The 26,981-nt window shown below is 44.7% G+C and overlaps 1 protein-coding gene across 1 annotated transcript in view; it reads right to left on the reverse strand.

Moving 5' to 3' along the window:
* LOC137545330 (uncharacterized) overlaps window positions 1-26,981 on the reverse strand; it is a 197,645-nt gene that overhangs the window by 62,867 nt on the left and 107,797 nt on the right. Inside the window, exons 12-15 of the mRNA XM_068266440.1 lie at window positions 25,206-25,397; window positions 23,059-23,469; window positions 21,251-21,311; window positions 19,555-20,762 (exon numbers count right to left, since the gene is read on the reverse strand). Coding sequence (XP_068122541.1) covers window positions 19,555-20,762; window positions 21,251-21,311; window positions 23,059-23,469; window positions 25,206-25,397 — 1,872 coding nt within the window. The remainder of the gene's footprint in view (window positions 1-19,554; window positions 20,763-21,250; window positions 21,312-23,058; window positions 23,470-25,205; window positions 25,398-26,981) is intronic.

Below are 26,981 nucleotides of genomic sequence, written 5' to 3' on the forward strand. Positions count from 1 at the left end.
TATCTGGCTACCTATACTGGCTGCAGCTATATCTGGCTACCTATACTGGCTGCAGCTATATCTAGCTACTTGTACTGGCTGCAGCTATATCTGGCTACCTATACTGGCTGCAGCTATATCTGGCTACCTATACTGGCTGCAGCTATATCTGGCTACTTGTACTGGCTGCAGCTATATCTGGCTACCTATACTGGCTGCACCTATATCTGGCTACCTATACTGGCTGCAGCTATATCTGGCTACTTGTACTGGCTGCAGCTATATCTGGCTACCTATACTGGCTGCAGCTATATCTGGCTACTTGTACTGGCTGCACCTATTCCGGCCTACCTATACTGGCTGCAGCTATATCTGGCTACCTATACTGGCTGCAGCTATATCTGGGCTACTTGTACTGGCTGCAGCTATATCTGGCTACCTATACTGGCTGCAGCTATATCTGGCTACCTATACTGGCTGCAGCTATATCTGGCTACCTATACTGGCTGCAGCTATATCTGGCTACTTGTACTGGCTGCAGCTATATCTGGCTACTTGTACTGGCTGCAGCTATATCTGGCTACCTATACTGGCTGCAGCTATATCTGGCTACTTGTACTGGCGGTACCTATTCCAGCCTACCTATACTGGCTGCAGCTATATCTGGCTACCTATACTGGCTGCAGCTATATCTGGCTACTTGTACTGGCTGCACCTATTCCGGCCTACCTATACTGGCTGCAGCTATATCTGGCTACCTGGACTTGCGGCACCTATACCTGGCTACCTATACTGGCTGCAGCTATATCTGGCTACCTATACTGGCTGCAGCTATATCTGGCTACCTGGACTTGCGGCACCTATACCTGGCTACCTATACTGGCTGCAGCTATATCTGGCTACCTATACTGGCTGCAGCTATATCTGGCTACCTGGACTTGCGGCACCTATACCTAGCTACCTATACTGGCAAAACCTATATCTGGCTGCTGGACTGGACGCACCTATTCCAGGCTACCTACACTGGCTGCACCTACAGTATATCTGGCTGCTGGACTGGCCATACCTATTCCAGGGTACCAATACTGGCTGCACCTATATCTGGCTACCTATACTGGTCGCACCTATATCTGGCTACATGTACTGGCTGCACCTATATCTGGCTACCTGTACTGGCTGCACCTATATCTGGCTACCTGGACTGGGGGAACCTTCCAGGCTACCTACACTGGCTGCACCTACAGTATATCTGGCTGCTGGACTGGCTGCACCTATTCCAGGCTACCTATACTGGCTGCACCTATATCTGGCTACCTGTACTGGCTGCACCTATTCCAGGACAGGAAAAGTGGGATAGCAATACATACTGTATCTGTTATCATTGGATTAAGCAGGATCAGGGCTTTTACAAACAGTAACATTTTTGTCAGTAAATGTAATTCTCCTTTGAAAAAAACAAAACACAACAGAAAAATATTTTGTTTTTTATTGCACTTTTTTTTAACATATTTCACTCAAAAATGTTATATCTCCAGAAAAAGTTCAAAATTGTGTTTCAGTGTTTAAGCCCAATTCAGTACGGAAAAAACAATATATAATATGTCCTATTTCATGTAGGTTTTCTTGTCAAAAATCTTAAGTAAACCTAATAAGTGCAAAATGTGTAAGAACTGCTTGGCAGTAGATGGTGGCGTTTAGGCCGGGTTCACACTTGTCCCCTGCAGATTGGATCCGCTTTTGTAAACAATTTTTTTTCTCTCCGTTTATCCCCATTCCTGGCCGTGGGGGGGGAGGGGCGCCATGCTGGAGGGGTTTGCAGCTGCCCTCTGTAGTTTATTGGGCGACATACAGGAAGTGGTGCGGCGAGCCGTGGAGCGCAAGGAAGTGAGTAGTTCCCCGCTCGCCGCTTGCTTTATAACATTGATTTTTAAAGTATTTTACGCAGAAACTAGCTGGAGGGGGAGCAATGAAGGGGGGGGGGGGGATACACCTCCCCGCTCCATCCGCTGCAAACCCCCCATCCTGGCTGCTACCCACTCCAGCATGGCGGCCCCCTGCCCCACCCACAGGCAGGGCTGGGACACAGAAAACCGATACGTTTCCATGTCATACGCTGTCTGTCTATAGGGGGAGCCGTTTCCCTATTGCCCTTCACTGCCCCTTACCGCAGACGGATCCGGTTATTGTTTGGGTGAAGACGGCTGCTATTTCTAGCATTGCTATCCGTGGCTCTGGTTTTGATCAGGTTTGAGAATCGGAGCCACGGATACGTTTCCAGACCTAGTGTGAACCCACTTTTAGGACAAATCGGCTGGCAGGGAAAGGGTTAATAGGGGAGTATCTGACTTTGTATTTCAGGGTCACCTCATGGTCACTTTAGTGGGATTAATCTCCTTACATGGGGTATAAAATAAAAGCTGATTTGTTCCCCTCACAATAAATCCTGCAGCTGTAACACCTGTTCCTGTGTGTGACGCCCGTCACCATGGTAACTACTCTTCTTTCTATTCCCCCTGGGTGAGCGGCCATCTTCAGCTCACTTCTGCAGGAAAATCACTGAAAATGGACCAACCGTATCCCACATCACTCTGCATACATTTACATAACATTTACTGTATTTTGCAGCAACTCAGGATTATCTGCATGCGATTGGCCATCAGCAGACTACAAACTGGCAATGTTACAGAGAGCTCTGACTACTAACACTGAGCTTACACTGGCCTCAGTAATGATAACAATGTATTCCTTACAGTAAATGTGATTGCTGCAGTTATAGTGCATCTTCCATTCCATGCAGAGGAACAGCTCACACTGTGGGAACAATATACAGTTGTGTTCAAAATTATTCAACCCCCAATGCTGTAAAGGGTTTTAGGGAATTTAGTGCACATTTGTAATTGTGTTCAGAATGAAATCTTACAAGGACTTTTTAAAGAACCAAATGCAACTAAAATGACAGCGATTGTTTTTGTAATACAGTATTAAATGGTTTGTTTTTGTGTTATTTCTTCATTGACACAATTATTCAACCCCTTAAAGACTGCAGAGGTTCATTCAAGTGTTTTCCATCAGGTATCAGGTATTGAAAACACCTGTGGATGTTAACGAGCAGCAATCAAGCATAATAAGCACCAATTAAAATGACTGTGATACTCAGCTCCTTCTAGACATTTACTGGTGTGTTTACAAACATGGTGAAGTCAAGAGATGGTCCAGGAAGACAAGAGGTGATTTCTCTTCACAGGAAGGGCAATGGCTATAAGAAGATTGCAAAGATGTTAAACATACCAAGAGACACCATAGGAAGCATCATTCGCGAATTCAAGGCAAAGGGCAATGTTGAAACGCTACCTGGTCGTGGCAGAAAGAAGATGCTGACTTCGAATTGCTGTGTGCTACCTGAAGCGCAAAGTGGAGAAAAGTCCCCGTGTGACTGCTGGGGAACTGAAAAAAGATTTGTCAGATGCGGGTACTGAAGTTTCAGCTCAGACAATAAGGCGCACACTGCGTAATGAAGGCCTCCATGCTAGAACTCCCAGACGCACCCCCTTGCTGTCTCCAAAGAATAAGAAGAGTTGACTGCAGTATGCCAAAAGTCATGTGGATAAAGCACATACGTTTTGGGATAGTGTTCTGTGGACTGATGAAACAAAATTAGAACTGTTTGGGCCCATGGATCAACGCTATGTTTGGAGGAGGAAGAACGAGGCCTATGAAGAAAAGAACACCTTGCCTACTGTGAAGCATGGCGGGGGGTCAATCATGCTTTGGGGCTGTTTTGCTTCTGCAGGTACAGGAAAGCTTCAGCGTGTGCAAGGCACCTTGAATTCTCTTCAGTACCAGGAGATATTGGATAAAAATGTGATGCAGTCCGTCACAAACTTGAGGCTTGGGAGACGTTGGACCTTTCAGCAGGACAATGATCCCAAGCATACCTCCAAGTCCACTAGAGCATGGTTGCAGATTAAAGGCTGGAACATTTTGGAGTGGCCATCGCAGTCACCAGACTTAAATCCGATTGAGAACCTCTGGTGGTCCGAGACAAACTTTTGCCGTTTTCATTTTTGTGCCCCTTACATATAGTTTCTGGGGCATTTTCCCCCCAAATGCTTATTTTATTATACTAATAGGTTAATAAACTATAGGAGCCCCGCCCCCAACGCCTCGGCGCTCAGTCCCATTCTGTAATGAGCTGAGCCTGACGAGAAGGCACATCTTATTTTCATTTGCCTGCCCCACTGCGCGCTGATTGGTGGAGGTGCACAGTGGGGCTGGAGTGGAGGCAGGAAGCCTCTGTCAGTGCAGGGGGGGGGGGGGTAGCGAGCTCTGGCAGCTAGGCGGGCAGATGTTTCACCAGCAATTGTCTCCCTCCTCCTCCACTGCTAATCAGAGTGCATGTCAGAGCGCCCCGCTGCACCGCTATGACAGGACAGCGGGCCACCCATCAGGGAGTATACAGGAAGACTGCCAGGATGCGCGCTGATAGGCGATCCGCTGTCCTGTAATAGCGGTGCAGCGGAGTGCTCTGACATGCACTCTGATTAGCAGCGCAGGAAGAGGGAGACAGTTACAGGGGAAGCGGCCGCCGAAGGTAAGAGGGGGGATACGGGGGAAACTATACTGCCTACGGAAACTATACTGGGACCTGCTATACTATCTATACTGGGGGCCACCATACTCGCTATACTGAATGGGGCCAATTAAACAATCTATACTGGGGGCAGCTATACTAGCTATGCTACAGTGATGTCAGAAGCAAGGGGGTGGAGAGGGGAGTTCACAGGCTGAGGGGCGGAGATACAGAGCAGCTTTGCCTGTGTGTGTGATGACAAGCAAAACATAGTTGCACTCATTGTATCACAGGAAGAAATAATCATTTACTGTTGAAGCTATTTGCAGCTGGATTTACTGTGAAAACCATCTAAAGTTTAGATAAGTCATATAGACAAGTTTCTTGCTTTAGTTAGATTTCATCTCGGATCCGTTTTAAAGAAAGCAGTTGCAGCGCGCAAGCCTAAGAATGTGACTGAACTGGAGGCTTTTTCCCATGAAGAATGAGCTAAGATACCCGTAGATCGCTGCAAGACACTTGTGTCAAGCTATGCCAATTGGCCATCTGTACATAGATGCACTGACGCACACACACACACACACACACACACACACACACTGTACACACACACACACACTGTATATACACACACTGTACACACACAGTACACACACACACAAACACACACTGTATACACACACACACACACTCTATATACACACACAAATACACATACACACTCTACACACAGTATACACAAACACACACTGTACACACACACACTGTACACACATACACACACTGTACAAACACACACACACACACACACACACACACACACACACTCTATATACACACACACAGTACAAATACAAACATTGTACACACACACTGTATATACACACACACTGTATACACACTGTACACACACACACTGTACACACACACACACTGTACATACACACACACACACACACACACACACACACTGTACACACACTGTATATACACACGCACTGTACACACATACACTGCATACACATACACACTCTACACACAGTTATACACACTACACGCTGTACACACATGGTATATACACATACACACACTGTACACACACACACTGTACACACACTGTACACACATACACAGTACACACACACACACACACACTGTACACACAGTACACACACACACACACTGTACACACACACACACACATACACACTCTACACACAGTATACACACTACACGCTGTACACACACACAATATATATACACATACACACACTGTATACACAAACACACACTGTACACACACACTGTACACACACACACACACATACACACACTGTACACACACACACACACACTGTATACACACACACACTGTACACACACACACTGTACACACACACACACATGGTACACACACACTGTACACACACTGTATATACACACACACTGTATACACACTGTACACACATACACTGCATACACATACACACTCTACACACAGTATACACACTACACGCTGTACACACACACAATATATATACACATACACACACTGTATACACAAACACACACTGTACACACACACACACTAAACACACATACACACACTGTACACACACACACACACACACACACACACTGTACACACACACACACACACACACACACACACACACACACACTGTACACACACACACTGTACACTGCATACACATACACACTCTACACACAGTATACACACTACACGCTGTACACACACACGGTATATACACATACACACACACTGTACACACACACACACTGTACACACACACACATTGTACACACATTGTACACACACACACTGTACACACACACACACACGGTAAACACACACACACACACACACACTGTACACACACACACAAACACTGTACACACACACACACACACACACTGTATACACACACACACACACACACACACACACACACACACACACACACACACACACACACACAGTACACACACACACTGTATATACACACACACACGGCACACACACACACACTGTACACACACACATGCAGCATGTCCGGGTTAGAAGTCAGCAAAGTCACAACAACACCGGGATGAATTCAGGAAAACCGGCTGCTGAAGGTGGGACAAGAGGGGCAGTAAGTATCTACTTATATCTCCATAACCACTGCAACTGTCATTGTTACCAGAGCTCTGGTATCCTTTACAGCAAATCTGAAGCAAAAATACATGTATGAGATAATGAATGTTATATGTAGAACAGATAATAAATAGAACATTAGTAACAAAGAAAAGACTTATATTTTTATTTTCAGTTATATAGCTTTATTTATAACTTTGCATCAGACTGTCACAGTTGCAGTTTAAAATCCACACTCTGTAATTTAAGCTCTAAAACAATGCAGAAGTAATACCTCTCTGAACTTTCCTGCAGTAAAGCCTTATCTCCAGCTGTCTCTCGCTGCTTCTTGGCTGTTAGCTATTAACATAGTTATGACATAGAAGCGCCACGCTAGTGAAGTATCACGGTCGCGACATTCCACAGCAGCGGCCGCCATATAAAGGAGCGCGCGTTGCTAACGATTACTAAACAGGTAATCAGGAAATGACCACAGTTTGCAGAAATACTGACACTGAGACAAGATCGATAACAGTAGTAATAGTAAGCAATAAAGTAGAAAAACATGCGCAGCAACAAAAATGCTAATTAAATGCAAACCACATGCAATCGCAATGTATACAATGATTCTCCCACAAACCAGAACTACAGTGTACACACATACAACCAAAATCATGACTAACTATTTACAGGCAATGTGCAGGAGATATTTACATATACATATACAGTATATATATATATATATACACATATACATAGGGTACTGCAGCACACAACAGGAAAACAGTGACAGGGGCTCTTGGTTACGTTTTAACGCGTTTAAGCTCACCAACTGCGCCAAAGTGTCCCCGATCTGGTGAGTCCTACTCTAACCAGGCAAAAATGCTAGTTTTTATCAGCATTCTATTGGGATTAACACCTCACCTTCTACTAGCTACTAACTGAACTATGAGCACCGCTCATTTATATGCTTAGCTGTGCTAGAGGTGGGCGTGGCTATGCACGCTCACAGGGGAAAATAACATAAGCCAAAGGATCACACAAAAACGGCTTGACCGATTTGAACGAAACTTGGTACACAGATCCCTTACTACCTGGGATGATATGTTCTGGGGGTCTCGCGGACCCCCTGCACACCTGGGCGGAGCTACAAGCAGCCAATCAGATTCCACCCATTCATGTCAATGGAAAAAATGTAAAAGGCTGCCATTCTCACAGTAATCAAGCCAGAGTCCCCACACTTGGCACAGTTGGTCACTTGGTGACCGAGGTTACAAATCCAGGAAAAGTGGGCGGAGCATAAAACAGCCAATCAAATTCAGCCGTTCATTTTCAATGGGAAAATGTAAACTGCAGCCATTCTTAGACTGGTAATCGCAGGGTTCTCAAACTTGCCACAGTTGGTCACTGGGTGAATGCAATTAAGATTCAGGAAAGTGGGTGGAGCCACAACAGCCAATCAAAACTCACCTATTGATTTTCAAGGGGAATATTAAAACTGCTGCCATTCTTACACTGTTAATGGCAGAGACTTAAAACCTGCTACAGTCGGTCATTGGGTGACTGGGGTCAAAATTCACTAAGGGGGCGGGGCCACATACAGCCAATCAGATTTCCTTGGTGGATAAACTGCTTCCATTCACACATTTTTGATGCCGGGAACCTGAAAGCTCACAAACTTGGTCACTGGGTGACTGTGTGTCAAGGTTACAAAAAGTGGGCGGAGCCAAAACCAACTTTTACTGGGAAAATATAAACTGCAGCCATTCTTACACCGTTACTGGCAGAGTTCTCAAACTTTGCACAGTTGGTCACTGGGTGAATGAGATTAAGATTTTGGAAGGTGGGTGGAGCCTACAACAGCCAATAAAATTTCACCTTTTGCTTTTCAAAGGGAATATTTCATCTGCTACCATTCTCTTATACTGGTAAAAGCAGATGCCTCAAACCTGGTACAGTTGGTCGCTGGGTGACTGGGGTCCAAATTCAGGAAGGGGGCGGAGCCACAAACAGATTTGTTTATTTTTCAATGGGAATATACAAAGTATTGATACCAAGGACCCCAAAGCTGATAAACTTGATAATTGAGTAACTGTATGTCAAGGTTAGAAAAAGTGGGTGGTGCCAACAACTTCATTTTTTACATTGCAGGGTTCCCAAACTTTACACAATTAGCCACTGGGTGACTGGGATGAATATTCAGAAATGTGGGTGGAGCCTACAACAGCCAATCAAAATGTACCTATTGATTTTCAAGGGGAATATTCACATTGCTACCATTCTTACACTGTTAGTGGCAGAGGCCTCAAACCTGATACAGTCAGTCATTGGGTGACTGGGGTCCAAATTCACTAAAGTGGGCGGAGCCAAAAACAAATTTCACTGGGAAAGTGTAAACTGCAGCCCTTCTTACACTGTTTATTTCAGGGTTCCCAATCTTTGCCCAGATGGTCACTGAGTGACTGAGATTAATATTCAGGGAAGTGGGTGGAGCCTATAACAGCCAATCAAAATTCACCTGTTGATTTTCAAGTGGAATATTTAAATTGCTGCCATTTTTACACTGTTAATAGCAGATGCATCAAACCTGCTACAGTTGGTCATTGGGGTTCAAATGCTGGAGAGGGGTGGAGCCACAAACAGCCTATCTGATTTGTTTAATTTCTATGGGAATATACAAATTATTGATGCCAAGAACCCCAAAGCTCATAAACTTGGTCATTGAGTGTTTGTGTGTTAGGATTAGAAAGTGTGCGGAGCCAACACCAGTCAAATACCTACACGGGCAACGCCGGGTCATCAGTGGGTGGAGATAAATACGAATTTCACTGGGAAAATGTAAACTGCAGTAATTCTGTTAATGGCAGGGTTTTTAAACGTTGCACAGTTGGTCACTGGGTGACTGGGATTAATATTCAGAAAAGTGGGTGGAGCCTACAAAAGTGAATCAAACTTCACCTATTGCTTTTCAAGGGGAATATTTAATTGCTACCATTCTTGCACTGTTAATGGCACAGGCCTCAAACCTGGTACAGTTGGTTATTGGGTGACTGGGGTTCAAATTCAGAAAAGGGGGTGGAGCCACACTCAGCCAATTAGATTTGTTTCATTTCAATGCAAATTATTGGTGCCAAACAATGCAAAGCTCACAAACTTGGTCATTGAGTAATTGTGTGTTAGGGTTAGAAAAAGTAGGCGGAGCCAACACAGCCAAATACATACCCGGGCAACGCCGGGCAATCAGCTAGTCTATATATATATATATAAATACACACACAACAAGGTAATATGTACAATCAGGCACAGGACACAATTCAGCAGGCAAGTGGCTAGCAATAGGAAGCAGAGATCAAATACCAGGAAGTCAAGCAATCAGGTTTCAGGTAAACAGGGAACAGGTATAAGTATCGGGTATCAGGAATGTCCAGCAACTCAAGTCTGCAAGCAACTACAAAGTTCTGGCAACTGGCTGCAGGAAGAGGCTTCAATTCTCTATTTTTATCTGGTAAACAAGTAATAAGGATGCTAACCAGGCAATCCAAAAGCTAAAATCACTATTACTTTTCTTGTTGATAAAAGATCATTCCCCAGTTTACCGGACTCTTATTTGGTACACACAAAATTTGGTACACAAAAAGGAAGTTGCAGGGCATGCTGGGTTGTCCTTATTTGCTGCTCTACTTCACCTCAGACTTAAAGTGGACCCAAATTAAAAATACAAGATTTCAGGAATAAAATCTATTTTCTAAATTATAATAATAAATAGCAGCATTTTCAGCTGCATGATGACAAATATAAAATATTTTACATTTATTGGAGGAACTCCTCCCTTCCTTTCATATTGCCGGGACAGAATCCGGCAGACCGGTGGAGTAGGAGGTGTCCGGCAATGGAGGAATTGCTAATGGCTGCCCCCTGTATGAGTACATTTGAAATCGGCGCCGGTAGACTTGGGCACAGGATACAGCGGTATATAGCTGATCCTGCTTCTGCACAAGTCCGGGCCGATTTAATTACTATTCCCCCTCCAGGCCGACATGGATAGTGGGGGAATGAAATAATTCGGCTTCCAGTGATTGCTGGAGGCCGAATTATTATGTTTTTAAGCAACTTCGGCTCCGTCTTCTGACGGAGCCGACGTTACTCTCTGACCGCTTCAATAGGAATGATTCCTATTGAAGTCTATGGAGGTGCCGGCTGCGCCCAAATCTAGCAGCGCTGAAAAGCACTGCTCCGCCCTGTATAACCCTAGTTATGAAAAGAGAAGGGGGAAAAGCATGCACTGAAATGCTCATAGGCCTGAAGGAGCGTTTATTTATCTTTGTATGTGTCAGATTGCTGCAACTAAATATTTTGAATTAAAAATGTTTGTTTTGGGTCCGCTTTAACTAATGCAGCCTGATTGGCTGAAGCCTCATTCCCTCCTGTTTTCCCCTCCCACATATCTGTTCCTCTCTGACTGGCCAATATTTCTCATGCTGAGACAATGCACTTGTTATAGTGAAGGGCGGGCAATGCATACACAATGCAGGCAGAGGAGAGTAAGGGAGGAAATGACACCAGGATTGGCTTAACAATAGCTGCACTTAAAATGGGAAATGCGAAGAAGGATTTTTTTTTACTGTAGAACAATCACTAAACTCAAAATGTGGACAGTGCAATACATGTTATGTAAGTAGAGCAAGTATTTGTACATGGACAGCTGCTCTTTAACCACTTGAGGACCGTGGGCTTTACCCCCCTTAAGGACCAGGCACTTTTTTCCATTCAGACCACTGCAGCTTTCACGGTTTATTGCTCACTCATACAACCTACCACCTAAATGAATTTTGGCTCCTTTTCTTGTCACTAATAAAGCTTTCTTTTGGTGCTATTTGATTGCTGCTGCGATTTTTACTTTTTATTATATTCATCAAAAAAGACATGAATTTTGTCAAAAAAATTATTTTTTTAACTTTCTGTGCTGACATTTTTCAAATAAAGTAAAATTTCTGTATACATGCAGCACGAAAAATGTTGACAAACATGTTTTTGATTAAAAAGAAAAACCATTCAGCCTATATTTATTGGTTTGGGTAAACGTTATAGCGTTTACAAACTATGGTGCAAAAAGTGAATTTTCCCATTTTCCAGCATCTCTGACTTTTCTGACCCCCTGACATGTTTCATGAGGGGCTAGAATTCCAGGATAGTATAAATACCCCCCAAATGACCCCATTTTGGAAAGAAGACATCCCAAAGTATTCACTGAGAGGCATGGTGAGTTCATAGAAGATTTTATTTTGTGTCACAAGTTAGCGGAAAATGACACTTTGTGACAAAAAAAAAAAAGTTTCCATTTCTTCTAACTTGCGACAAAAAAAAAATTAAATCTGCAACGGACTCACCATGCCCCTCTCTGAATACCTTGAAGTGTCTACTTTCCAAAATGGGGTAATTTGTGGGGTGTGTTTACTGTCCTGACATTTTGGGGGGTGCTAAATTGTAAGCACACCTGTAAAGCCTAAAGGTGCTCATTGGACTTTGGGCCCCTTAGCGCAGTTAGGCTGCATAAAAGTGCCACACATGTGGTATTGCCGTACTCAGGAGAAGTAGTATAATGTGTTTTGGGGTGTATTTTTACACATACCCATGCTGGGTGGGAGAAATATCTCTGTAAATGACAATTGTTTGATTTTTTTTTTACACACAATTGTCCATTTACAGAGATATTTCTCCCACTCAGCATGGGTATGTGTAAAAATACACCCCAAAACACATTATACTACTTCTCCTGAGTATGGCGATACCACATGTGTGGCACTTTTTTGCACCCTAACTGCACTAAGGGGCACAAAGTCCAATGAGTACCTTTAGGATTTCACAGGTCATTTTTGTTTCAAGACTACACCTCACGGTTTAGGGCCCCTAAAATGCCAGGGCAGTATAGGAACCCCACTAATGACCCCATTTTAGAAAGAAGACACCCCAAGGTATTCCGTTAGGAATATGGCGAGTTCATAGAAGATTTTATTTTTTGTCGCAAGTTAGCGGAAATTGATTTTTATTGTGTTTTTTTTCACAAAGTGTCATTTTCCGCTAATTTGTGACAAAAAATAAAATCTTTGTGTGTCTTCTTTCTAGAATGGGGTCATTTGTGGGGTTCCTATACTGCCCTGGCATTTTAGGGGCCCTAAACCGTGAGGAGTAGTCTTGAAACCAAATGTCGCAAAATGACCTGTGAAATCCTAAAGGTACTCATTGGACTCTGGGCCCCTTAGTGCACTTGGGGTGTAAAAAAGTGCCACACATGTGGTACCGCCGTACTCAGGAGAAGTAGTATAATGTGTTTTGGGGTGTATTTTTACACATACCCATGCTGGGTGGGAGAAATATCTCTGTAAATGACAATTGTTTGATTTTTTTTTACACACAATTGTCCATTTACAGAGAGATTTCTCCCACCCAGCATGGGTATGTGTAAAAATACACCCCAAAACACATTATACTACTTTTCCTGAGTACGGCGATACCACATGTGTGACACTTTTTTGCAGCCTAGGTGCGCTAAGGGGCCCAACGTCCTATTCACAGGTCATTTTGAGGCATTTGTTTTCTAGACTATTCCTCACAGTTTAGGGCCCCTAAAATGCCAGGGCAGTATAGGAACCCCACAAGTGACCCCATTTTAGAAAGAAGACACCCCAAGGTATTCCGTTAGGTGTATGGCGAGTTCATAGAAGATTTTATTTTTTGTCACAAGTTAGTGAAAAATGACACTTTGTGAAAAAAAACACAATAAAAATCAATTTCCGCTAACTTTTGACAAAAAATAAAATCTTTTATGAACTCGTCATACACCTAACAGAATACCTTGGGGTGTCTTTTTTCTAAAATGGGGTCACTTGTGGGGTTCCTATACCGCCCTGGCATTTTACGGGCCCAAAACCGTGAGTAGTCTGGAAACCAAATGTCTCAAAATGACTTTTCAGGGGTATAAGCATCTGCAAATTTTGATGACAGGTAGTCTATGAGGGGGCGAATTTTGTGGAACCGGTCATAAGCAGGGTGGCCTTTTAGATGACAGGTTGTATTGGGCCTGATCTGATGGATAGGAGTGCTAGGGGGGTGACAGGAGGTGATTGATGGGTGTCTCAGGGGGTGGTTAGAGGGGAAAATAGATGCAATCAATGCACTGGGGAGGTGATCAGAAGGGGGTCTGAGGGGGATTTGAGGGTTTGGCCGAGTGATCAGGAGCCCACACGGGGCAAATTAGGGCCTGATCTGATGGGTAGGTGTGCTAGGGGGTGACAGGAGGTGATTGATGGGTGTCTCAAGGTGTGATTAGAGGGGGGAATAGATGCAAGCAATGCACTGGCGAAGTGATCAGGGCTGGGGTCTGAGGGCGTTCTGAGGGTGTGGGCAGGTGATTGAGTGCCCTAGCGGCAGATAGGGGTCTAATCTGATGGGTAGCAGTGACAGGGGGTGATTGATGGGTAATTAGTGGGTGTTTAGGGTAGAGAACAGATGTAAACACTGCACTTGGGAGGTGATCTGACGTCGGATCTGCGGGCGATCTATTGGTGTGGGTGGGTGATCAGATTGCCCGCAAGGGGCAGGTTAGGGGCTGATTGATGGGTGGCAGTGACAGGGGGTGATTGATGGGTGATTGACAGGTGATCAGTGGGTTATTACAGGGAAGAACAGATGTAAATATTGCACTGGCGAATTGATAAGGGGTCTGAGGGCAATCTGAGCGTGTAGGCGGGTGATTGGGTGCCCGCAAGGGGCAGATTAGGGTCTGATCTGATGGGTAACAGTGACAGGTGGTGATAGGGGGTGATTGATGGGTAATTAGTGGGTGTTTAGGGTAGAGAACAGATGTAAACACTGCACTTGGGAGGTGATCGGACGTCGGATCTGCGGGCGATCATTAATGTGGGTGGGTGATCAGATTGCCCGCAAGGGGCAGGTTAGGGGCTGATTGATGGGTGGCAGTGACAGGGGGTGATTGATGGGTGATTGACAGGTGATCAGGGGGATAGATGCATACAGTACACAGGGGGGGGGAGCAGGGGGCAGTTTAGGGAATAAAAAAACATAGCGTTGACAGATAGTGACAGGGAGTGATTGATGGTGATAAGGGGGGTGATTGGGTGCAAACAGGGGTCTGGGGGGTGGGCAGGGGGGGGGGGGGGTCTGAGGGGTGCTGTGGGCGATCAGGGGGCAGGGGGGGGGGATCAGTGTGCTTGGGTGCAGACTAGGGTGGCTGCAGCCTGCTCTGGTGGTCCCTCGGACACTGGGACCACCAGGGCAGGAGGCAGCCTGTATAATACACTTTATACACTTTGTATGCGGCGATCCGGGTGCTAGTAGCCGGCGGGTTATAGCGCTAGGGGGTGGAGCCAGTCCCCGGCGGCCGATCGCGCCGCCCATGCCCGTACGAGGACCGCCGCCATTTGTACATACGGCGGTCCTTGCGGGGTCCACTTCCCGGCCGCCAATTGTATATACGGCGGTCGGGAAGTGGTTAATAGACCAAGTGATTAGTAACCACAGGATGCAGCTGGTGGTGACTGAGCAATCTCCAATGATGCCATCTGGAGGCCAAACAGGGAACTGCAATTCTTTGTGGTGGCAGTAACACGCCACCTGCCGGTGAATGGTGGAGGCTCAGGATGATGTAAAGTCCCCAGAGCCCTCTGCAGGTGGAGAAATTAATGTCCAGGGAAGTCCAAGTTAATACCACCCCCATCAGGCAGGAAATGGCAGAACATAGTGGTAGGATGGTTATGAAGAATGAGTGTGTGGTGGGGGTGATTAGGGTTAGGCATCGGGGGAGGGTTCTGTGAGAGAGTAGGATTGGGTTAAGTTTTAGAAAGATAACAGTAATTTACTAATGCTTTACTATTATTACCACCACAGTAAATATTTATCGGTTTCAGTTAGTGTCCAATTCAGGACGGTATTTCTTGTTTACACTCATATCGGCTTCACCTCACGCACATTTTGCATGCAGCAACTCAGTCTGACTATAGCATACCCCTCACTGAACCCCTCATGGAATTACAGCCATAAAACACTTTACTGGCAGTGAACTGGGCTTCTGAGAGCAGCAGATAGACAAAAAGGTTAACAGTTCATATATTTTAGCACTCTGAGACACGGGACAGTCTGTGTCATTGCACAGAATCATCTTATTTCAGTTCAACAGTCTGGTTTTACTAAAGACAGGTCCGGTCTCACTAACATGCTCAGCTTTCAAAGTGTAACTGTCGGGCATAAAGTCAATTCTATAATTTTATCTGGTAAACAAGTAATAAGGATGCTAACCAGGCAATCCAAAAGCTAATAATCACTCTTACTTTTCTTCTCCATCAGACACCATTCCCCAGCCTCCCTGGCACTTACTTGGTACATCTGCCGCACAAAGGAAGTTGCAGGGCATGCTGGGTTTTCTTTTTTTCTGCTTTCCTTTCCCCTCAGACATAACTAATGCATCCTGATTGGCTGAAGCCTCTTTCCTCCTGTTTTCCCCTCCCACATCTCTGTTCTGATCTGATTGGCCAATATTGCTCATACTGAGACAGCGCACTTTCTATTGCAGAGCTGGGCGGGAGTGTCTGATGACTGGGAGGAGGGCGGGCAATGATACACAGACAGAGTAAGGGAGGAAATGATGTCAGGATTGGCTTCAAAATAGACAGTCAAAATGGAAAATCCTAAGAAGAGTTTTCTTATTTTATTTTACTATAGAAAAATCACTAAAAACAAAATGTGGACAGTGCAATACATGTTATGTAAGTAGAGCAAGTATTTATCTACATACAGTGGGTTGCAAAAGTATTCGGCCCCCTTGAAGTTTTCCACATTTTGTCACATTACTGCCACAAACATGCATCAATTGTATTGGAATTCCACGTGAAAGACCAATACAAAGTGGTGTACACATGAGAAGTGGATCGAAAATCATACATCATTCCAAACATTTTTTACAAATAAATAACTGCAAAGTGGGGTGTGCGTAATTATTCAGCCCCCTGAGTCAATACTTTGTAGAACCACCTTTTGCTGCAATTACAGCTGCCAGTCTTTTAGGGTATGTCTCTACCAGCTTTGTACATCTAGAGACTGAAATCCTTGCCCATTCTTCTTTGCAAAACAGCTCCAGCTCAGTCAGATTAGATGGACAGCGTTTGTGAACAGCAGTTTTCAGATCTTGCCACAGATTCTCGATTGGATTTAGATCTGGACTTTTACTGAGCCATTCTAACACATGGATATGTTTTGTTTTAAACCATTCCATTGTTGCCCTGGCTTTATGTTTAGGGTCATTGTCCTGATGAAAGGTGAACCTCCACCCCAGTCTCAAGTCTTTTGCAGTCTCCAAGAGGTTTTCTTCCAAGTTTGCCCAGTATTTGGCTCCATCCATCTTCCTATCAACTCTGACCAGCTTCCCTGTCCCTGCTGAAGAGATGCACCCCCAGAGCATGATGCTGCCACCACCATATTTGACAGTGGGGATGGTGTATTCAGAGTGATGTGCAGTGTTAGTTTTCCGCCACACATAGCGTTTTGCATTTTGGCCAAAAAGTTCCATTTTGGTCTCATCTGACCAGAGCACCTTCTTCCACATGGTTGCTGTGTCCCCCACATGGCTGTTGTCAAACTGCAAACAGGACTTCTTATGCTTTCTGTTAACAATGCTTTCTTCTTGCCACTCTTCCATAAAGGCCAACTTTGTGCAGTGCATGACTAATAGTTGTCCTATGGACAGATTCCCCACCTGAGCTGTAGATCTCTGCAGCTCGTCCAGAGTCACCATGGGCCTCTTGACTGCATTTCTGATCAGCGCTCTCCTTGTTCAGCCTGTGAGTTTAGGTGGATGGCCTTGTCTTGGTAGGTTTACAGTTGTGCCATACACCTTCCATTTCTGAATGATCGCTTGAACAGTGCTCCGTGGGATGTTCAAGGCTTTGGAAATCTTTTTGTAGCCTAAGCCTGCTTTAAGTTTCTCAATAACTTGAACCCTGACCTGTCTTGTGTATTCTTTAGACTTCACGGTGTTGTTGCTCCCAATATTCTCTTAGACAACCTCTGAGGCCCTCACAGAGCAGCTGTATTTGTACTGACATTAGATTACACACAGGTGCACTCTATTTAGTCATTAGCACCCATCAGGCAATGTCTATAGCCAACTGACTGCACTCAGATCAAAGGGGGCCGAATAATTACGCACACACCACTTTGCAGTTATTTATTTGTAAAAAATGTTTGGAATCATATATGATTTTTGTTTCACTTCTCACATGTACACCACTTTGTATTGGTCTTTCATGTGGAATGCCAATACAATTGATGCATGTTTGTGGCAGTAATAAGACAAAATGTGGAAAACTTCAAGGGGGCCGAATACTTTTGCAACCCACTGTGTGTATATATATATATATATATATATATATATATATATATATATATATATATATATATATATATATATATATATATATATGCGTGTGTGTGTGGGTTTTTTTCTGAGATAGTATGTCTGACAGCTCCTCTTTAACCACTTGAGGACTGCAGTGCTAAACCCCTCTAGTGACCAGGCCATTTTTAGTAATATCTGCCACTGCAGCTTTAAGGCCAAGCTGCAGATCCGCACAACACACCACACAAGTGATCCCCCCCCCCCCCCCCTTTATTCCCCACCAACAGAGCTCTCTTTTGGTGGGGTCTGATCACTCCCCTCATGTTTATTTTTTTAAATAAATATTATTGTTACGTTAAAAAAAAAACAAAAAAAACCTGTTTCTTTAAAATGTTCCCTCCCTCCCCACAGCCAGCCAATTATGGCGATTGGCTGTCATAGGCTTCTGCCTATGATAACCGATCGCTCTCTTGTCCCCCAGGGGGATCGCAGCGCTGCACAGTGTAAATAGACGGCGTGATCACCGTCTAACAGTCTCCCGAGCGGCAATCTCCGCTCGGAGACTGAAGAGGGGGCGGAGCTCTGCACCCCAAGCAGGAGATGCGCGCGCAGCCTGCGCGCGATCTCCTGCAAAACAGAGACCCAGGACTTTACGCCGATTGGCGTTAGGCGGTCCTGGGCTGCCGCCGCGGCCACGCCCATCGGAGTGAAGTGTTGAATGAACATTTAGATTTTGGGAAAGGTATGAGAATCAGAGTGTGCAAAGCAGTAACCAAAGCAAAAGGTGGCTACTTTGCAGAACCTAGAATAGGACATATTTTCAGTTGTGTCACACTTGTTGGTTATGTACTATACTTCCACATGTGGTCATTCATAGTTTGGATGCCTTCAGTGTGACTCTACAATGTTCATAGTCATGGAAATAAAGAAAACTCTTTGAATGAGAAGGTGTGTCCAAACTTTTGGTCTGTACTGTACATAGACATGTGACTATGGTAGGGATTAGATTGTGAGCTCCTCTGAGGGGCAGTTATGTGACATGACTATGTACTCTGTACAGCGCTGCGGAAGATGTCAGCACTATATAAATACTAAATAATAATAATCCCATCATGTCACCTCAGTTCAGGGACTTTATTGCTTTACAAACCAATGCACTGAGCAGCATGAAAGAGTCCTCAGGATTCTGGGTAAATATGCTGCCATGTGCCTCTAGCAAGGGATAAAACAAACACTGGAGAAGACCACTGATGGCCAAACCATTTCCCACACTCAGTGCAGTAATAGAGCTTCTCCCAGTGATGAGAGAGGGATAAGCGGAACTGAACAAGCCTGTTATTGGCTGCTGCCCCCCCCCCCCCCCATCCTCCCTACTGCCTGCTATGCTGGGGAGATGGAGAGCAGTATGCTGTGGCCACTTCAGGTTCACTGGAGGCAAAGCTATCACTGACCCTTACTTACCACCAGTGTGACATCTCTCATGTTGGACAAGATGTGATTTCCTTACAAAACATTTCCCACACGCAGCACATGAATAGGGCTTCTCACCAGTGTGACATCTCTCATGAATAACAAGCTGTGATTTCTCTACAAAACGTTTCCCACACTCGGCACATGAATAGGGCTTCTCACCAGTGTGAGATCTCTCGTGTTTAACAAGCCGTGATTTCCATACAAAACATTTCCCACACTCAGCACACGAATAGGGCTTCTCACCAGTGTGAGATCTCTCATGTATGACAAGCTCCCCTTTAGATTTAAAGCATTTCCCACACTCAGCACATGAATAGGGCTTTACACCAGTGTGAGATCTCTCATGTATGACAAGCTCCCCTTTATACCGAAAACATTTCCCACACTCAGCACATGAATGGGGCTTTTCACCAGTGTGAGATCTCTCATGTATGACAAGATGTGATTTTTGCACAAAACATTTCCCACACTCAGCACATGAATAGGGCTTCTCACCAGTGTGAGATCTCTCATGAATAACAAGCTGTGATTTCTCTACAAAAAGTTTCCCACACTCGGCACATGAATAGGGCTTCTCACCAGTGTGAGATCTCTCGTGTTTAACAAGCTGTGATTTCCATACAAAACATTTCCCACACTCAGCACAGGAATATGGCTTCTCACCAGTGTGAGATCTCTCATGTTTAACAAGCTGTGATTTCCTTACAAAACATTTCCCACACTCAGCACACGAATAGGGCTTCTCACTAGTGTGAGATCTCTCATGTATGACAAGCTCCCCTTTATACCGAAAACATTTCCCACACTCAGCACATGAATGGGGCTTTTCACCAGTGTGAGATCTCTCATGTATGACAAGATGTGATTTCTGCACAAAACATTTCCCACACTCAGCACATGAATAGGGCTTTTCACCAGTGTGAGATCTCTCATGTATGACAAGATGTGATTTCTGCACAAAACATTTCCCACACTCAGCACATGAATGGGGCTTTTCACCAGTGTGAGATCTCTCATGTACGACAAGATGTGATCTCTGTACAAAACATTTCCCACACTCAGCACATGAATAGGGTTTCTCACCAGTGAGACATATCTCATGTTGGACAAGCTCCCCTTTAGACCGAAAACATTTCCCACTCTCAGAACGTGAATAGGGCTTCTCACCAGTGTGAGATCTCTCATGTCTGACAAGACTTAATTTACCCACAAAACATTTCCCACACGTGGAACAGGAATAAGACCCTCCAGCAGGGGCAGAGCTGTGCTGGGTATGAGGCCCCTCAGGGTTACACAGGTGAGGGGAGTCTGGGGGAATATTTGGGGTCACCAGGATATCTGCAGGAGACTCTTGCCCAGTGACATCATCATCCGTTGTACAGTCTGTGGATACAGAGAGACGAGTCTCTGAGAGGTTCCTGATGCCGGGACTCCGCCCTGCAAATAGAGAAACATCATCACTTCCTGTTAGAGAATTCTGAGAGGAGGAGCAATTATCATTAGGGAGGGTCAGTGAGCTGCCGAGAATTCCAAGTTCATGCAAAGTTTATGCAGATGAGAAATGGACAAGAGGCAGCGGCTGCATAACTTTGCATATAATTAGCATACAATTTGCATTATCTCAGAGATATTGGCATGTGAGAAGCAGCGCAATCATAGTGAGAAAAAAGTCCCAGCTGCTTACCGGTAGCCCTCCAGGACGGCTGCTGCTGAGACATTGCTGTCTCCTGTCACGCTGGAAACACCTGAAATAAATTCTTATGTTAATTAGCTCTGAGCCCATAAATGGAGCCCCTCCTCCCTCTCATCCTCAGTTCTCACCGAGTACCCATTCATACGCATATTAAATATATATATATATATATATATATATATATATATATATATATATATATATGATCACCCCCTTTTTTTGGGGGGGTTGGGCACTCAGGCAGCCATCCTGGAGGACTCGCCGAAACACGGCTACCGGTAAGCAGCTGGGACTTTCTCCCATCGTCCTCCAGGACGGCTGCTGCTGAGACCAGCGAGAAATTTACCTTTAGGGAGGGATAATGGCCTGTAGAACTTTCCGTCCAAAACTTTGGTCCTGGCTTGAAAGTAGTTCGACCCGATAGTGTCTGATGAATGTGGTATATGAAGACCAGGTTGCAGCTCTGCAAATTTGTTCTAGGCTTTGCCCCTGACCTTTTTGCCCATGAAGTGGCTAACGACCTAGTAGAGTGTGCTGTCACTTTAGAAGGAGCTGCTATTTTAGAGCACTTGTAGGCTAATGTGATTACCTCCTTCACCCACCTAGAAATGGTGCCTTTAGATGTCTGTAATCCTTTACTTGCCCCTGCATAGGAAACTAACAAATGACTCGACCTTCTCCACTCGGCCGTACGCTGGAGATAAATAAGAATTGCTCTTCTAACGTCCAGTGTACTCCACTTTTTTTCTCTATCATTAGTTGGATTTGTGGAAAAAGAAGGCAAAACGATTTCCTGTGATCTATGAAAGGCTGTAGCTACCTTGGGTAAATAGGCCGGGTCTGGTCTGAACACTATCCTATCGGGATGCACCACCATGTATGGGTCTTCTATGGACAAGGATTGAATATCGCTGACTCTCCTAGCCGACGTGATTGATATTAGAAAGGCCACTTTCAGGGACAAACATTTTAAAGGTACTTCTGACAAAGGTTCAAACCTCTCTGAGGTAAGGAAGTCAAGAACCAATGATAAGTCCCAAGGTGGAACTAATTTTTCAGAGACTGGCTGAGTCCTGGCAACAGAGGTAAGGAAATTCTTTACAAAAGTATTCCTGGACAATTGTCTATTAAGAAAGACCGAGAGGGCGGATACCTGAACCCTTCGGGAGCTAACTGCTAACCCTAATTTTACCCCATTTTGCAAAAATTCTAATATAAATCTTAAGTCATTAGACCTAACTCCATTTTTCTCCTTCCAGCTTAAGAAGGCTTTCCAAATGTTACCATATTTCTTTCTTGTTGACGGTTTCCTACACCTAACCAAAGTGGAAACCACTTCTTTTGAAAACCTCCTTTTTCTTAAGATGCTTTCCTCAGCATCCAAGCAGTGAGGTTTAAAAGTCGAGGGTTGGGGTGAAGCCGTCCCTCCTGCGTCAAGAGATCTGCTCTGTTGCCTAGATACCATGGACTCCTGATGACAAGGTGTTGTAGATATGGGAACCAGGTCCTTCTGGGCCAGTATGGCCCTATAAATATCACAGTGCAATCTGACGTCTGTATCTTCCTGAGAACTCTGGGAATCAGTTTGAATGGGGGGAAGGCATAGAGAAGTCCTGTCGGCCATTCCACCACTAATGCATCCAATCGATCCTCCGGCACCGTCGGATGTAAGGAACAAAAGTCCCTTACCTTTGCATTTTGTGGTGTCGCAAATAAATCCATTATTGGGCATCCCCATTCCTGCACAATCTGCAGAAAAATCTGCTTATTTAGCTGCCACTCTGCCTCTACTGACATACCCCTGCTGAGTGAGTCTGCCCATCTGTTCCTGATTCCCTGAATGTGAACTGCCGTCAGTGAGATGAGATTTGACTCTGCCCAAGTCATTATTGATAATGCGAGATCTCGCAGATTCCGGACTTTGGTTCCTCCTTGTTTCTTCAGGTAGGATACCGTAACTATGTTGTCCGAGTACACTAAGACTTCCCTTCCTGCTACATGAACCTGCAGATGTTGAAGTCCCAGTTTTACCGCCATCAATTCTCTGAAGTTTGATGAGGCCTCCATCATTTTTTGATACCAAAGGCCGCTGACCTGGAAAGTTGAGTAATGGGCTCCCCACCCCTTTGAGCTGGCATCTGTGTAGACTTTTGCCGGGATGTCTGGACCCACCTCCTCCCTTGCGACAAGTGCCTTTGACAAGTCCACCACTGAAGGGATATCAGCACTTGTACTGGGCACTGAACAAGATTGTCCAACGACCTTTGGTTTCTGTCCCAGCTTGAAAGAAACCAGGTTTGGATGTCCCTTGAGTGAGCCTGCGCCCACTCTACTGCTGGGAATGTTGAGGACATTTGTCCCAGCAGAGACATGACATTTTTTAGGGATACACTCTCCTCTCTCATAAAGACCTGAGCTTTCAATATTATCTTTTCCACCTTCTCCGCTGGTACACCATCTGAGTTGTGGTGTCCCATAGCAACCCCAAAAATACTATTCTTTGAGTTGGAACCAGCCGGGATTTTTCTTTGCTTATAATCCAACCTAGCTTTGTTAACCATTCCATTGAAAAAATTAGCTGCTTTTTTAAAACTTCCTCGGACTCCGCTAGAAACAGGAAGTCGTCCAGATAAGGTAGAACCCTTACATTGTGGAGATGTAGAAAAGCTATTACCTCTGCTAAGACCTTCGTGAAAATTCTCGGCGCTGACGTAATTCCAAACGGGAGGGCTCGATATTGGTAATGACATATCGACTCTCCAATCTGAATCGCAAATCTTAGGAACCTCTGATAATTTGGATGTATTGGCACGTGAAGATATGCATCTTCTAAGTCCAAAGTCGCAAGAAAAGCTTCCGGAAACATCGCGTTTTTTACAGAGGTAATGCTTTCCATCCGGAACTTTTTCTCCACAATGTAAGGGTTCAGGGGTTTTAGGTTTAAAGTGAAACTCCAGACTAAAAATTGACTCAGCAGCACTGGAAAGGCTTTGTGTTTCTTTAACAGTTTCACAGCATCAGAACTCTTTTTCTCTTATACAAGCCTCATTTTTAGCTGTACACAAAAAAACTGCCCGGGCATTTTTCCCCTAATGCTGTGCAAAGCATGATGGGATTTCTGATGTTGCTGTTCTCGTTCTGCTGTTTTGGTGCATTTTTTTTTTTTTTTTACATTTTGAATTTGAGATTTGAAGCCTAGTGTGTGCAGCTGGGAGGGGTTATCAGGACACAGGACAGTTGGAACTGTGTCTCCTGCTCCCTGTCACCTCCTTTCAACCAAAAAGATGGCTGCCCCCATGACAAAGATGGCTGCCCCCATGGATCACAAACATTTGCCTGTTCTTTTAAAACAGGGTGGGTAAGAGATTATATTACCTATCTATTCTAATTAACATAACTAATGTAACTTAATGACAGTATGTTTGTTTAGGTTGAAGTTCCCCTTTAAGATCATTTGGAATTTCCCTGACGGTTTGCATATCAGGAAAACCTTTGAATAGAACCCCTGAAATTGTTCCTGAGGTGGAAACCTCATGATCACATTCTTTTCTAGTAATGATATTACTGAATCCCTTAGGGCTTGTGCCCACTGAGGATCTCTCGGAATACCCGTCACTAATCTGCTGGAAGGAGGGACAGAATTGAACTCGATTTGGTAACCGAACTGAATCAAATTCAATACATAAGGACTTTTGGTTATCTCCCTCCAAGCCAGAAAAAAGACTCTTAACCTCCCCCCTACAGATTCCTGATAGTCATTTTGCTGGCTTTGTGGACGGTCCCTGTGGTCGGTTAAACAGAAAGGATCCCCGACCCCTGCCTGCGTTATATGTTCATCTTTTAGACTGAAAAGTACCCCTGGCCGATGATTCCCCCCTTGGAGGGTTCCTTTTACTCACAAACTGTTTTTTAAGGATTTTCTTTCTTTTGTCTGGACATTTTTTACCTTTGTTAGAAGACCTTTCCAAGACTGCATCAAGGTCTTTCCCAAATAATAACTCTCCCTGGAACTCCATGGAACATAAATGATGTTTAGAAGCTGAATCCCCCTCCCAGGCGTTTAACCAAACTGCCCGTCCGGGGGAATTGACTAAGGCCGCTGCTTTAGCAGATGATCTTAAACTTTCTGATGTATTATCTGCCAGAAAAGCCACCGACTTAGAAATCACCGGTAAAGATTCCAGAATCTTTTCGTGGGGGGTGCCTGCAATTAAATGATTCTGCAAACCTTCCACCCATCTAATCAGATTTCTGGCCAAACAAATGGATGCAATGGCCGGTTTGAAAGCAAAAGACACTGCATCCCACGCTCTCTTGAGCAAGGCCTCTGCCTTTCTATCCATGGGATCCTTAAGGGAGCCCGCATCTTCAAACGATAGATCTGAATTTTTTGAATACTGAGCCAACGCAGCATCCAATTTTGGACACTTTGTCCAAGGCGATTCCTCCTCATCATTGAAGGGAAACCTCCTTTTGAAGGATCTAGGAATAAAAAGACGTTTTTCTGGATCCTTCCCCTGGGATCTAATGAGTTCCTTAATAGTCATGTAGGGGAAAAACCTTCATTGTTTTAATTATCAGACCTTTATAAATATCATCCCGAACAGATTTAACCGACAAATCAGATTTAATCTGTTCTGAATCATATACCGCTTTTAATATTTCTTCAGTATCTTCAGCAGAAAATAAATACCAAGTGGATTTCACTGCTTTAGATTTCTCTGAGGTGTCTGACTCTATGGCTTCACCTTCCTCTGAAACTTCAGAAGACTCCTGCAACTGGCCACAAGGTAACGTCTGGGAACTCAAAGATGTATGACCCGATAGATCTATAGCAGATTGGCCAGAGTGTGGGTCTGCCTGTTGATCTATTGTGGTGGAGGCTGAGCTCTGAGTCTGATCCTGATTTACAGAAAAAGCTGATCTAAATGCAGTAAAAGTATTGCTAATCTCATCTTTTACAGTCTGCATCAACTCTAGTAAGGCCACTGTAGCCTGAGAACTTTCTCCCTTGGAAGTAGTAGATTGTTTAGCCTGTAAGTGACATTCTTTACATATGTCCCTAGCTGCCCCCTCCTGAAGCCTAGCATTGCAGACCCTGCATCTTATTTTCAGCTTTGCTGTGGCTTTCTGTGAGAAAAACATAAACAGAAACCATTTATCACTCTAATGCTGCCCTCACATGTTATAAAAAACAATTCAGCATCAACCTCCTTTCCACATACCCGCGGGCTTGTGCCAGCCTGTTGTAAAGTAGCCGCCGGGGTATCCTGTGCTGCTGTGTTGGAGGACTGCATCTGCTCCATGTTGCAGCTTGAGCGGCGTTCCTCGTGCGCCTAAGCGCGGCTTCTATAGCCGCACTTCCTGGTTTTCGGACGCCGCCCTCCCGTCCTGCACCAGTAGCCGGAAACGACGTCACACGCCCGACGTCTCCCCGCGAGATCAGTTCTCGGCTATTTTTCCTCCGGCTGCGCACTTCACCGCACGCTCCTAAGGCGGTTATGGCGGCTTCTCGCCTGAGAGTGTTAGGAGACCAGGTAAAAAACAACCCCCTTTCCGTCTCCCACCAGGCCGAAACATCAGTCACCGGCCCTAGTCGTCATAAGGCAGTAAACCTAGCTAAGACATGGGTGCCCCAGGCAAAACCCCCATATCAGCCAAAATAATAAACTGCTAACTAGTCAGGCGTCCAGCATGAATGGGAAACAACAAAAAACTGAGG

This window comes from Hyperolius riggenbachi, chromosome 2, assembly GCF_040937935.1.
Source record: "Hyperolius riggenbachi isolate aHypRig1 chromosome 2, aHypRig1.pri, whole genome shotgun sequence".
Classification (NCBI taxonomy): domain Eukaryota; kingdom Metazoa; phylum Chordata; class Amphibia; order Anura; family Hyperoliidae; genus Hyperolius; species Hyperolius riggenbachi.